A 14,264-nucleotide genomic window follows, 5' to 3' on the forward strand; every position below is an offset into this window, starting at 1 on the left:
CCTGATAAACCACTTTACATGGACTGAATGAGCTTATCTGGGGTTTTTTTTTTCGGTGTAGATGTCATCAAGGGCATCTTCACCACTGCTAATGTCTTCGTCCCCCTTTCAGAGAGAACTAGACTCCAGGTACACACACACACCTATATTTATATATATATATATATATATATATATATATACATATATACACACATACTGTTTATCTTCTTTTGTATGTGTCAGTGTTCGTAGTGTTCAGAACTCCATGGAGACATCGCTGGTTTCCGCTGGAGATGCAAGTCTCCTTAATGGAGCATGGCAAGTAGAATCCTATGTAATGTCAAACTGTTTGTGTGTTTGTGTATGCATACAACTTAGAATGAGTTATGATTCAGGTCAGTTAATTGTACAACACCTAAATAGATGAAAGTGAAAGTCCTTGTTTTTGGGAGGGGGATCCCCCCCCTTTTCTCCCCAATTGTATCCGGCCAATTACCCCACTCTTCTGAGCCGTCCCAGTCGCTGCTCCACCCCCTCTGTCGATCCGGTGAGGGCTGCAGACTACCACATGTTTCCTCAAATACATGTGGAGTTGCCAGCTGCTTCTTTTCACCTGACAGTGAGGAGTTTCACCAGGGGGGCGTAGCGTGTGGGAGGATCATGCTATTCCCCCCAGCAGCACCCCCCCCCCACGGAATGGGCACCCCGACTGACCAACCAGAGGAGGCGCTAAAGCAGCGACCAGGACACATACCCACATCCGGCTTCCCACCCGCAGACACGGACAATTGTGTCTGTAGGGGCGCCCGACCAAGCCGGAGGTAACACGGGGATTCGAACCTCAGATCCCCTTGTTGGTAGGCAACTGAATAGACTGCTACGCTACCTGGACACCCCAGAAATTCCTTGTTTAAGGAACATCATTTGAATGAGAATTTGGCTTGTAGTCAAATAACTACCACACAATATTTGGTAATGCTTTGAAAGCAATACCATCAGTGAAAGCCAGTCACCACCATTAAAATTCCCTGCGACCACCATAGACATGCTAAATAGGATTGCCCTGATGCAACAGAAAAAGATCCGTCCATCCTTTCACATTCTGGGGTTTGTTTTCGGTCCAGGAGTCGGGGTAGGATGCTGTCCAGTAGCCTTGAAGAGTTGCAGAGTGGATCCTTGCAAAAGGTTGGTACAACAGCCATCTTAACTGTCTCAGAAAAAGTAGCGCTGCTGTCGGACTTGGCTTCATCTGTAGTTTAACTGAGCCGAACTTCTGTGCCTGGTACTAGTTTACAGTACCTACCTGAGTGGTAGCAAGCTCACACTAACATAATAATCTCTAACCAAAACCAACATCAGTTTACTTTAAGCTGATTTTGTGACAGCTAACAAAGTGTGTGTGTGTGTGCGTGTGTGCCTGCCTGCCTGCCTGCCTGCCTGTGTGCTTGCTATTCGCTGTAGAGGTCCATTCACTTGAGCCTGAGTCAGACATAGGGGCAGAGGTACTTTTGTGCAGCATGACATAACACACCCTAACCCAACCTAACCTAATGCATAAATATACACATACCGATCAGCCAAAACATTAAAACCACTGACAGGTAAGTGAATAACTTGATTGATTATCTCATTACAATGGCACCTGTCAAGAGATGGGATATATTAGGCAGCAAGGGAACAATCAGTTCTTGAAGTTGATGTGTTGGAAGCAGGAAAAATGGGCAACGTAAGGATCTCAGAGACTTTGACAAGGGCCAAATTGTGATGGCTAGACAACTGGATCAGAGCGTCTCCAAAATGACAGGTCTTTTGGGGTGTTCCCAGTATGCAGTGGTCAGTTTCTACCAAAAGTGGTCGAAGGAGAGACAACTGGTGACAGGGTCATGGGCGCCCAAGGATCATTGATGGGTGTTTGGCGTGAAGGCTAACCCGATCACACAGAAGAGCTACTGTAGCTCAAATTGCTGAAAAAGTTAATATTGGCTATGATAGACAGGTGTCAGAACACAAAGTGCATCACAGGTTACTTGCTGTGTATGGGACTGCGTGGCCGTAGACCGATCAGAGTGCCCATGATGACCCATGTCCACTGTCGAAAGCACTTGTATATCTACTACTACTACTTTCGGCTGCTCCCATTAGGGGTCGCCACAGCAGATCATCCGTTTCCATTTCTTCCTGTCCTCTGCATCTTCCTCTGTCACACCAGCCAAGTGTATGTCCTCCCTCGCCACTTTTATATTTTTTTTCTTGCTTACCACAATTGTAGTGAGCAGAAAATCAGAATGAAAATCTCAGAATGTACAACATGTGGAAACTTGAGGCAGATAGGCTCCAAAATCAGAAGACCATGTTGGGTTCCGCTTCTGTCAGCAAAGAACAGAAAGCTGAGGCTGCAGTGGGCACAGGCTCACTAAAACCGGACAGTTGAAGACCGGAAAAATGTAGCTTGGTCTGATGAATCTTGGATTTCTGCTGCGGTACACAGATAGTAGGGTCAGAATTTGGCACCAACAGCATGAAACCATGGACCCAACCTGCATTGTGTCAACAGTCCAGGTTAGTGGCAGTGGTGTAATGGTGTGGGGAATGTTTTCTTGGCATATTTTGGGCCTGTTAATACCAATCAATCATCTCTTGAATGCCACAGCCTGTTTGAGTATTGTTGCTGACCATGTGCATTCTTTGTGGCCACAACTTAGCCATCTTGTAATGGTTACTTCCAGCATGATAATGCACCATGTCGCAATGCAAAAGTCATCTTAAACTGGTTTCATGAACTTAACAACGAGCTCATTGTTCTTCAGTGTCCTTCCCAGTCACCGGATCTGAATCCAGTGGAGCACCTTTGGGATGTGGTAAAATGGAAGATGCCCAGCATGAATGTGCAGCTGACAAATCTGCATAAATTGTGTGATGCAGTCATGTCAATATGGACCAGATTCTTAAAGAAATGTTTCCAACATCTTGTGGAATCCATGCCATGAAGAATTGAGGCTGTTTTGAGTGCAAAGGGGGGCCCTACCCACTGTTAGTATAGTATCCCCAAGGCTCAGCGTTGTCAATTTAACTTTTCAAAGCCATTCAGCATGCCGAATTTCGCCACAAGAGGACACTGTTACATAACCTCACACAAACAGGAACAACTTTTGGATCCGTGGAAACATAAAATCCGGGTGCTCCTTTTAAAAAAATCTGGGTATTTTTCGGTGAAAATCGGTAAAAACCGAAAACGCTGAGCCTTGGGTATCTCTAATAAAGTGCTCAGTGAGTGTATGTGTATATATATTTATAAAACATTACCACATATGTTTATATATTCATACACACACTCTCATTGGGATCCAAAGATCGGTTTGCTTATATCATTCATCAGAAACAAACACCAATTCAACTGATATACAAAATGGGCAAAGGTATGTGAACACCCCTTCTAATAAGTAGATTTGGCTATTTCAGCCACATCGATTGCTGGTAGGTGCATAAAATCAAGCATACCCCCATATAATTTCCATAGGACAACATTGGCAGTAGAATGGTTTGTATTGAAGAGCTCAGTGAATTTCAACGTGAATCTGTTATAGGATGCCACCTTTCCAACAAGTCAGTTGGTCAAATTTCTGCCCTGGTCAACTTTTAGTCTGTATTGTGAAGTGGCAATGTCCAAGAGCAACAACAGCTCAACCACAAAGCAGTAGGCCACACAAGCTCACAGAACCGGACCGCATAGCGTGTAAAAATTGTCTGTCCTCGGTTGCAACACTTACTGAGTTTCCAAACTGCCTCTGGAAGCAACATCAGCACAAGAACTGTTCATCAGGAGCTTCATGAAATGGGTTTCCATTGCCGAGCAGCCGCACACAAGCCTAAGATCCCGATGTGCAGTGCCAAGCTTTGGCAAGAGTGGTGTAAAGCACAGCGGCATTGGATTCTAGAGTAGTGGAAACATGTTCTCTGGAGTGATGACTCACACTTCACTATCTGGCAGTCTGACAGACCAGTTACATCATTTTTTTGCTAACATAATTCAGAACATTTGGCTGAAACGGAATGTTGCCTTAATTAACCTTGTATCCCATCTGGAATTTGCCCTCAAAGATAGTGCTGAATTTAAAAATCAACATTATTCCACCGCTCCCTAGGAGCATTTCTGAGGTTGTGCTGTGAATGTTCTCGTAAGGGTTGCATGGGGTTAAGGTTTGGTAACTCTGGAGGGAAAACCATACAAGTTAATACTCCTAACTCCTGCTTTGACTTCAGATAGTCCTGGCAAAGCTTTTATGTGTGCTTCAGTTCATTGACTTACTAGAAAATAAACCTTCTTCCATACGTCTTAAACCCAGAAGAGATGTCATGGCTCTGTAGAATAGAGTAGGAATTCTCTTTGGTAAGTGTGTTGCTGATCCTGTGCAAATCAGTGTCTCCTGGGTAGACCAAACAGCCCCAAACCTGTTGCCCCCACCATGTTTGACAGCAGGTTTTATGCATTGTTGCATTAACTGTTCACATGGACGACTCCTTACATAAGCCCTGCCATGACTAGTCAAGTCAAGTCTATTATATCAATATCACAAATTACAAATTTGCCTCAGGGGGCTTTACAGAAATATGACATCCTGTCCTTTGACCCTCGCATCGCATAAGGAACAACTCCCTAAAAAAAAATCCCTTTAACAGGAAGGAAAAATAGGAAGAAACCTCAGGGAGAGCAACAGAGGAGAGATTTATCTCCAAAAACGGACAGACGTGCTATGGATGTTGTGTGTACAGAATAAAAGACAATTTACAGACTACAACATTGAAAGAGTATGTTTGAGGAGGTTTATGGATGTGATGAGGGAGGACATGCAGGTGGCTGGTGTGACAGAGGAAGATGCAGAGGACAGGACGAAAAGGAAACGGATGATCCACTGTGGCAACCCCTGATGGGAGCAGCTGAAAGTAGTAGTAGTAGTAGTAGTAGTAGCAGTAGTAGTAATATTAGTAGAACATTGAAAGAGGATGACAGAATTATAATGGAATTATAAAATATACGAAGAAAATTATGAGGAGGATGCCAAGCAGTGTCCAGATGCCACTGGAACAGCCTAGGACCTGAGCCACATGACTACCATCACTATGTAGAGCTGACAGGAGGACAGACTACACATGCACACAGGGGAGACTCACATCACACCATTCATGTACACAGGAAAAGAGACAAGAAAACTAATTAGTCACATCTCGGAGTGAGAGAAGGATATAACATTGAAACAGGATAACAACATTTCTTAAGTTGAGGTTTGACCACAGCTGTCTTAAAACTGCTGGGGACAGTGTCAGTAGTAAGTGATCAATTAACAATGTCCAGCATTGTAGGCCCCAGGAAAGCCAAAGGTCTTTAAAAAGTTTTGCTGGTGAGGGGTCAAGTAGGCAAGTAGTTGGGTTAGAAGCTGACACGAGCTTAGTCAAGTATCAAGAGAGATAGTCTCTAAAGCTGTAATAACAGGGACTATCAGTGACTCATTGTATAGATATGAATTTGGTAAGACAGGATCAGCAGGAGTAGCTGGAGTTGAAGAACTAATTTTGTTAACGATCTCATTAACCTTATTGCAGAAAAAGTCTAGAAACTCATGGACTGTGAATGGTGAGCAGCCAATGGACGGCTGCTTTTTAGTAAGTTTAGCTACAGTGTCAAAGAAAAATCTGGGGTTATGTTTATTAATATCGATTAAGTGAGAGAGATGCGCTGCTTTCACAGCAGCTAAAGCACGCTTGTATTTCAATAAAGACTCATCCCAAGATGGGTAAAAAAAAAACTTCCAATTTCGATTTTCACCATTTACGTCCCAGTCTCCTGCAGGCCCACTTAAGAGCCCATGTCACATCATTAAACCAGGGTGTAGGTGTCTTTAGTGGCATAGCTCTGGTAGTGAGAGGTGCAACTGAATCAAGGAGACTAGAGAGGGCTTCATTTGCAGGCAGCCATACCAACATGTACCCTGGCTCTTCCGAATGACAGAAGCTAAGCAGGTATGGGCTTGGCTAATACTTAGATGGGAGACCTCATGGGAAAATGAGTTGCTTCTGAATGTGGTGTATTTTGGCCAGTAGGGGGGCAGTCTTCCCTCTGGTCCTAATAAAAAAAATTGTTTTAAAAAATCCCAATGGCCCAGTGCAGTGTCAGGGACACTGTGCTGTAGGAGATGCTGTTCTTCAGAAGAGATGTTAAACTGAGGTCCTGATTCACTGTGGCCATTAAAGACCCCATGACACTTATCGCAAAGAGTAAGGCATTTCCCCGGTGTCCTGGCAAAATTCCCAACCTGGCTCTCTCCATCTGGCCACCTAATCATCCCCCATGTAATTTGCTCAACGATTCCTCCCTCTCCACCTCAAACTGATGTGTGGTGAGCATTCTGGTGCAAACTGGCTGCAATGTATCACCCAGGTGGGTGCTACACATTGGTGGTGGTTGAAGTGAGGTTCCCTCTTTTCTGTGAAGTGGTTTGGGTGTCTTGGATAAAGCGCTATATAAACGTAGTCCATTATTATTATTATTATCATTATTATTAAAGTTACTAGTGAGATTTTCAACAGAATCAGTCTCTACAGTGAAAGGAGCCAAGACTTCAGGCAGCTGCTGGCCAAATACAGCTACAGTGGATGGGCCAGTGTGGCAAGTGGCAATTACTTCTGTGCCGACATTAACAGGACAGGCCAATGATGCTTCAAATTTAATGAGAAAATTATCTGTCACAGCAGATGTGGTTGGCAAGACAGATCAGAAACAGCTATCCCTTTAAATAAAACCAAACCAAGAGTGCCACCACTGCAGTGAGTCGACCTTGAACAAACTGAGTGAACCCAAAAGTATCAACAAGTACCAGGGAGGCTTTACTTAGAGGATCACCAGACTTATTCAGATGAATATTGAAATCGCCAAGAATTAGAATCTCATCAGAATGAGTAACATTCATGAGACTTCTTATTCATGAGACTGAGACTTCTTCTTTCAGCTTATTCCCTGTTTCTCAGGGGTCGCCACAGCGGATTTTATCGTTTTTATTGGTACCCTGTGAGGGCACATCACCAATGGGGGTCGTTGTTAACCCGGGCCTCGACTGATCCAGTAGTGAGCCTCAACTGATCCGATGTGATCTACTCAGTCCACATAAGGATTTGGCAAAAAGTTATGTCAGATGCCCTTCCTATGACAGCCACTAACGTTATATACAGAGGCACAGGTAAAGTGCTGGATGCCATCCCAGTATTCATGGACTTGTGCCCATGCTTGTCACAATTAATAAGACCTGAGACAAGTCCTTCAAGAAATAGTGAGTAAAGGCCAGGAGGTCGATAGAGTATCACAATGTGGACTGAGCAAAGTCTGTTCGTGGCTGAGAGAGATGGACTTAGAAATAGAGCCTCAAAAGATTGGAATTTAGATTCAAGTTTAGAAGTTAAATTGAAAATAGACTTAAATATTAAGGTGACACCCCCACTTTGTTTATTTTCCTGAGCTACGTGGGCATAAGTATAGTGAGGTGGGGATGCTTCATTTAAGAGAAGGAAAACATTTGGTTTCAGCCATGTTTCACATAACCCAATTATAAAGAAACTATGTTCAAGAATCAGATCATTTATTAGTAAGGCTTTGGTAGAGAGTGATCTGATAACAAAATTTAAACCTCTTGTTGAAGTGATCAGTAGTGGGCAGAACTTTAGAGCTACCAATAGATGAAATATTAACTGGGATTAGACACCTTGTATTATTAAAGGCTACAGGCATGGGCCTAAGTCCATGAATACTGGGATGGAATCCAGCGCTTTACCCGTGCCCCCGTCCACAGGGTTAGTGGTTGTGTCAGGAAGGACATCCAATGTAAAATTTTGCCAAATCAGTATACAGATTGACAAGACCATACTGCAGTGGTACTCCCTAATTTTCTAAGGAGAGCCACTTATGAGTAAGACCATTCCTCAAAGAGCCACAGAGATTGCAGATATAACTCGGGTGTTTGTTTTTTTTTATCATCACTCTCAAGATATTTACCATCTTTGTGTATGTTTAAAAAAATATAGTACCAAGCTTTCCATCCTTACATCTCTTTTTATTCTCAATTAATAATTACACTGCATTATTAAAATATATAATACTTGTTTGTGAGTTTGTAAGGCTGGGAGTTGAACCCATCTTATGTATGCATGTACGTATGCAATTATACATAAGCATTATCAACGTGAAAAAAAATGTTTCGCAAATACAAAGCTACACACAGGCTATATGTCTACCCATGATCCCACGCTGTTACGTAGCCTACGTTCTTTGACGTATCTTCAGTATGCTGCCATCTGCTGGATAATTCATTTCAATGTGCTAAAACAGGACACAAACAGAACCTATAGAAGTAAGTTATAGCGATGTTCTTATTGTTATCAGTGGATCTATATGAGGTGCAAAACAAAGTCTCAGGAGCTGCAGGCGGCTCACGCGCCGCGTAAAGAGTAACACTGCCATAACAGATCGGTCGAGGCCCAAATTAACGTCAGCTGCCATTGGTGCTGTGCCCTCACATGGTACTGACAGAAACAATAAAATTGACTGGTGAACCCTGAAAATCAGGGTATTATTAGTTGACAATTTTGAAGACCTTCGCTTTGCACAATGTGTGGTCACACTTTTGATAACATAAGATGTTTGGTTCTGTAGATTATTAGGTGCTTCATTGCATATTTCACCACCACCAGTGGTAGGAATGATTATTAGATTATTGTGATTCACACATTTAGGAGAGGAGAGCTTGGGAGCAATACAGCAGGTAGGGAGATGGTTTCAATGTTATAGACCAAGCTGTCAGTAACCAAACTAGTTGACTCCACATCCACACTAGGTTTAAACTTAGCAGGCTCTCTAATCACCAGCAACCTGCCTAATGATAGGTCCCTTGTGTCAAACTAAACGTAGACAGCTATCTATATTGCTAGACAATATAGATAGTTCTGGTCATCTCCCAGCTGGACTGCAGCAACTCCCTCCTTGCTGGCGCCCCAGCGTCAGCCATCAGACCTCTGAAGCTTGTTCAGAAAGCTGCTGCTCCCTAAGTTCCCCCACACAGCTCCCCTTTTCATGTCCCTACACTGGCTCCCAGTAGCTGCTCGCATCCAGTTTAAGACTCTGGTGCTAGCCTACAGGGCAGTGAAAGGAACAGCTCCTTCCTATCTCCAGGCCATGGTCAAGCCCTACACCCCTTGGGACGCCTGGTTGCCCCGTCGCTCAGAGGCCCCTGCTGCTGATCGACCCAGTCACGGCTCTTTTCTATCCTGGCCCCACAGTGGTGGAATGAACTCCCCACTGATGTCAGGACAGCAGAGTCGCTGTCCATCTTTCGGCGCAGGTTGAAAACTCACCTCTTCAAGAACTACTACCCTGTTACTTGCTCATAGCACGTATTGTATTCACTCATTTAAAAAAACAATCTCTTTCTCGCGCTTTTACTTTAACACTGGTTTTGCTTTTAGATGCTTGTTTAGAGAAGATGCACTTATGACCTCTGATGACTAGTAGTTCTCCTGATTTCCTACATTAAATGCACTTATTGTAAGTCGCTTTGGATAAAAGCGTCAGCTAAATGACTGTAATGTAATGTAGACAAAAGAGTGGCGCCGTTCCCAATAGGGTGAATGCTGTCCGCTTTCAGCAGGTAAGGGCAGCTCCAGAAAGAAGGCCAGTTATCAACAAAACCGAATACCTGCTCATTACAGTAATGAGCCAGCCAGTGGTTCATTGAGGTGAGCCTGACACATCTTTCTGGCCAACTCAAGCGTCCTGACTAGACTGGCTTTTGTGATCTCTGATTGCTTCATCCTAGCGCAGCAGTGGCTAACTATGTGCCATGGAGAGCCATGTGTATGCAGGTTTTCATTCCAGCCGGACTCCACACCAGGTGATTTCCCTGATACATTTTTCCTCTTTGGTTAAAGGGTTGCTAATCAGTGAAATCACCTGGTGTGGAGTCCTGCTGGAATGAAAACCTGCATACTCATGGCTCTCCATGGCACATGTTTAGCCACCCCTGTCCTAGCATTATTGGTGCCGACATGAATAACAATGTTGCTGAAAGGAGTGGTGTTGTGTGCCTGGGTTCTCTCCCTCCGTGATGCCAGCACCCTAAGGTTATCCTCTATGTTGGAGACTCTGGCCCCGGGTAAACAGTGACCAAGGCTGGTGAAGCTAATCTGATATTGCAGGTAATGGAGTCTCCTATCACTAGTGTGCGTTGCTTTACTCAGTCGACAGGAGCGGGAGAAGCACTCTGGCCAGTAGGACTATCAACAGGGCTGGTGAGAGGCAAGAACCAGTTTGCAGAGAGGTGACTGCAGACCAGGCCACATGACCGGTGGTTTGCTCTTGCGAGCCTTCCCACGCTGGTGAACAGAGACAAACTCTGCCGCATCTGCCGATGAGGCTGAGCTAGTGCTGTCTGGCCCGGGGCTAAGGCTATCTGGAGTGCCCATCACATCTAACGTAATCCTAGCCATAATTCCAGCCTTTAGCAATGAAATTTTGCTATCTTTTAGCCCATGCTAACCAAGTCAACTTATAACAAACAGAACTTGGAAGTGGATCCAAACTCTTGGCCACACTGACATATTTTCAGTCGTCACATTACAAAGAAATTCCACTGTCTGAAATGCCTTACCTGAATGTGTATAGTATGTACCTATTATCCCCATGTAGCCTACATGTATTATGCATGAATTAATTCATACACACAAATCTGCACAATTACATATGAATACGCGCACAACTTCATACACCACTGAGTGACATGACACCCATATGGTACACTCACACAATCACACCCCTTGCCTAGACATACTACGTACACACATGGGCCTATATTTACACTCACATATATCTTTATGTACACACTCCAACACATACTCGCATACAAATGCATGAGTGCATACACACACACACAAGCATGCACATAAACACACTTGCAGACAGCCGTGCCTGACCTGAGATGGTTGTCAGTAGTACTAGGCATCACAGCTGCCTCCCAGCCATTCCTCTGCACTGGCCTTTTGCCTGTTAGTCCTTTCAGAGCCCGGGTGACTCCCATGCCAGGACAAATACTGAGAACATCAGAGATTCACCCTTCAAAGGACATGACATCAGCCTATTCTTAGACTTAGTTATGCAACAGAGCAAAGGATTGAAAGAAATGATGGCCCACCTCATGACCCAGACAAGACTCCTGAAGGATATTTGAACAAGAGCAGGCTGTATTAAAATACATATTAAGCATTGTATACTGGGGGAAAAAATCACAAAAACGGTGGCTTTAAAAAAAACAACCTTTGTTTTATATGCGAGACTTATTTATTTTAATATTGAAGAGAGTAATGTTGGATTCAAAAGTATTTTGTTAGGTACAGGGTTTTTTGTGAAGAGCACTGTACATATTCAGTGGTTAAAAATACTTCGGTTTCAGAAAGTATTAAATCGTTTTGATGTCCTCAGAATTATATTGGAGGGGAAAAAAATGAAAATAACTAAGAATAAACCCTCCTTTGTGTTACTGAAACTTCATGCCATTTTGTTTTAAGGCTAAAAACTAAGGGTTTTGCTCCTGCAGCATCGTCACATGGAAGTGAACAAGTACCAGACTCTGCCGGGGAAGCTGATTAAAGGAGGAGAGCTGCGAGCAGAGCCCAGTGGAGATGAAGAGAGAAATGAGGAGTATTCCTCTCCTGTGCAACTCTCTCCTGTCCACAGCCATGACAAGGACGACAGTCTGAGTGAGTTTCTATAGCGCCAACTAAAGGGAAATATTTTAACACTGAGTCAGTTAGTCATAGTCGCAACAGCATTTTCCCTAACAATACCTATTGAGAAAAGTAATAAGAATAAATATAAGGAAATGTTGTTAGCCTGCTAACTAATGCTATTGACCAGGCTACGGGTTAGCTTATTCGCTTTATGCTGAAGTAAATGAGCTGACAGTGAACTGACTCTGCTGCTTGCGTGCTCATTTTTGTCGGGCGACAGCTTTAATGTTGTCTTCAACATGGACTAAAACAGAACACGATGAGATGTTGATGTTGACTCACTCTATACTAACCTTACTCTAAATGCTTCACTTTATGCGCCCTCTTCCTGTCTCTCTTCTCTGCTTTGCTTCTCTTTCTCTCTGTTTTTGCTGAAGTTCGCTGCAGGAGTGCCAGTGCTCCAGTGTTAGGTACTGTATTTCCACGCAGACAATGCAAACATTAGATTCTGAAGGGGAAAAAAACACACATACATTCAGGGGAATTGGATTCCGTGCCCTGTACTCATTCCTCTGCACAGACAAGCCACCTTTAGCATGTGAAGATAGTATCAGTTATCTCCTGAATCAGTTATCTCCTGAACAGAACAAGTTTGTGTCCATCAGAACCTCTTTGGTAAGAACTTATCCTTCCCATTGGATGGAGTGAAGGTCTGTTTGGACTGGTGAGCTAATAGGGGAAGAGTTGATGATAAGGCCCGAGCTGAACAACTGCTTTTACGAAGGCTCAAACAGCTCGCCAGCCTGGATTATAAGGACTCCTTGAATAACTTGGAGAGCTGCCTGAGATAAGGCTTGCCTCTCTCAAATCAGCATGTTCTGTAGACACAAACACAACCCACACACATAGTGGCGTACACCTGCAGGTTAATACACATGCAGGCTGACACAGACTTGTACACGTGTGCATGCGCACACACACACAAACACACACGTACTGTACATAATGCTTAAAGCAGGAGAGTACTCAAAGTGTGAAAGGCAAACAGTTCCTCCTCAGGCATATGCATGGTTCAGCTATCTTAGACATGCACAGCAAACAAAGAAGGATGCAACCTGACATCGTGCCTCCCTGCCTCCTCCCCTCTCACATTACACTGTCAGTGAGTCTGGACGAGGATGTGCTGCTCAGTCTACCTACCCTCGTCATGCAGTAGTAACAAAAAATAATTTTTTCTAACATATAAAAAAGCAGCTGCCTTTTGCCAAGAGAGCAAAAAAGTGTCTTTTCTTTTCAAAGATGTCATTCGAGATTATAAAGACATGAACAGATAGAATAAGCTTCGATAGATTCTGACTCTGCCGCGGCAGTGGATTAATTTCAGCATCAGAAGCGACCTTCGAAATGCCCACTTCACTAATGAACTTCTAACTGAAGTTCCAGTGAAGCACAAGCTGTACTTTAAAATGTCACTTTTGTCTCTAGAGTAAGTTGATCTAAGTAAAAGCAGAGTAGTGTGCAGACTTGGTGTGGTTGGTGTGGTGTTATTGGAGAATGCCTGTCAGTCTTCCTCAACTTTGCAGACTCCTGTGCTGCTGCTATGCATGGCTAGTGGAAGTTGTATAAACACGTGTTGTTTGAGTTGGATTTGTAACTAATCGATGCTTCTGCTTCCTGCTTTCTCAATACTGTGCTAACCCTCTGTGCCTCAGGATCTCCTGGAAGGCATGACCTCTATCATGCTGGTGGGTACTGCAACACAACCCTGATGTTCTACTGTCATGCCCAGCTGCACACCTGTGTGTCCTCTTAACTGTAGATTGCACTTGTACTCCATCAAGTTAAGCCAACATTGTATCACGTGGCAAAAGTGTCTGTGGGGAATGTTGTGACAGCAGAGCAAAGCATGATGGTATTCATGACCCGGTGGTGTTCGGCAGGAAGTTGTTGTATATCTTAGCCGTTCTCACTTCTTCAGTGAAGGTACTGCAATAATGAATGGTAAATGTTCTTGAATATTTATCACAGTAAATCTGCAGTTTCTCTTTTTGTCTCTGCTAGTAATGTTAGAATGGTAATGGCGGCACGGTGGTGCAGTGGTTAGTGCGGTCGCCTCACAGAAAGAAGGTCCTGGGTTCGAGCCCCGGGGTAGTCCAACCATGGGGATCGTCCCAGGTCGTCCTCTGTGTGGAGTTTGCATGTTCTCCCTGTGTCTTAGTGGGTTTCCTCCGGGTGCTCCAGTTTCCTCCCCCAGTCCAAAGACATGTAGGTCAGGTGATACAGCCATACTAAATTGTCCCTAGGTGTGTGTGTGTGTGTGTGTGTGTGTGTGTGTGTGCCCTGTGATGGCCTGGCGGCCTGTCCAGGGTGTCTCCCCACCTGCCGCCCAGTGACTGCTGGGATAGGCTCCAGCATCCTCGCAACCCTTAGAGTAGGATAAGCGGTTGGATAATGGATGGATGGGTAGTAATGTTAGAATGGTCTATAACAAGAAGGGAAAGATAAATCATACATATGAATTA

At 44.0% G+C, this 14,264-nt stretch overlaps 1 protein-coding gene across 2 annotated transcripts in view; it reads left to right on the forward strand.

The window, feature by feature from the left end:
* Positions 1–14,264, forward strand: part of ppfibp2b (PPFIA binding protein 2b) — a 186,647-nt gene that overhangs the window by 160,933 nt on the left and 11,450 nt on the right. For both annotated transcript variants that reach the window (XM_056282718.1, XM_056282719.1), the window contains 4 exons: positions 62–129; positions 226–300; positions 1,107–1,167; positions 11,610–11,772. In XM_056282718.1, coding sequence (XP_056138693.1) covers positions 62–129; positions 226–300; positions 1,107–1,167; positions 11,610–11,772 — 367 coding nt within the window. The remainder of the gene's footprint in view (positions 1–61; positions 130–225; positions 301–1,106; positions 1,168–11,609; positions 11,773–14,264) is intronic.

The sequence above is a fragment of the Lampris incognitus genome, chromosome 6, assembly GCF_029633865.1.
Source record: "Lampris incognitus isolate fLamInc1 chromosome 6, fLamInc1.hap2, whole genome shotgun sequence".
Taxonomy (NCBI): Eukaryota; Metazoa; Chordata; class Actinopteri; order Lampriformes; family Lampridae; genus Lampris; species Lampris incognitus.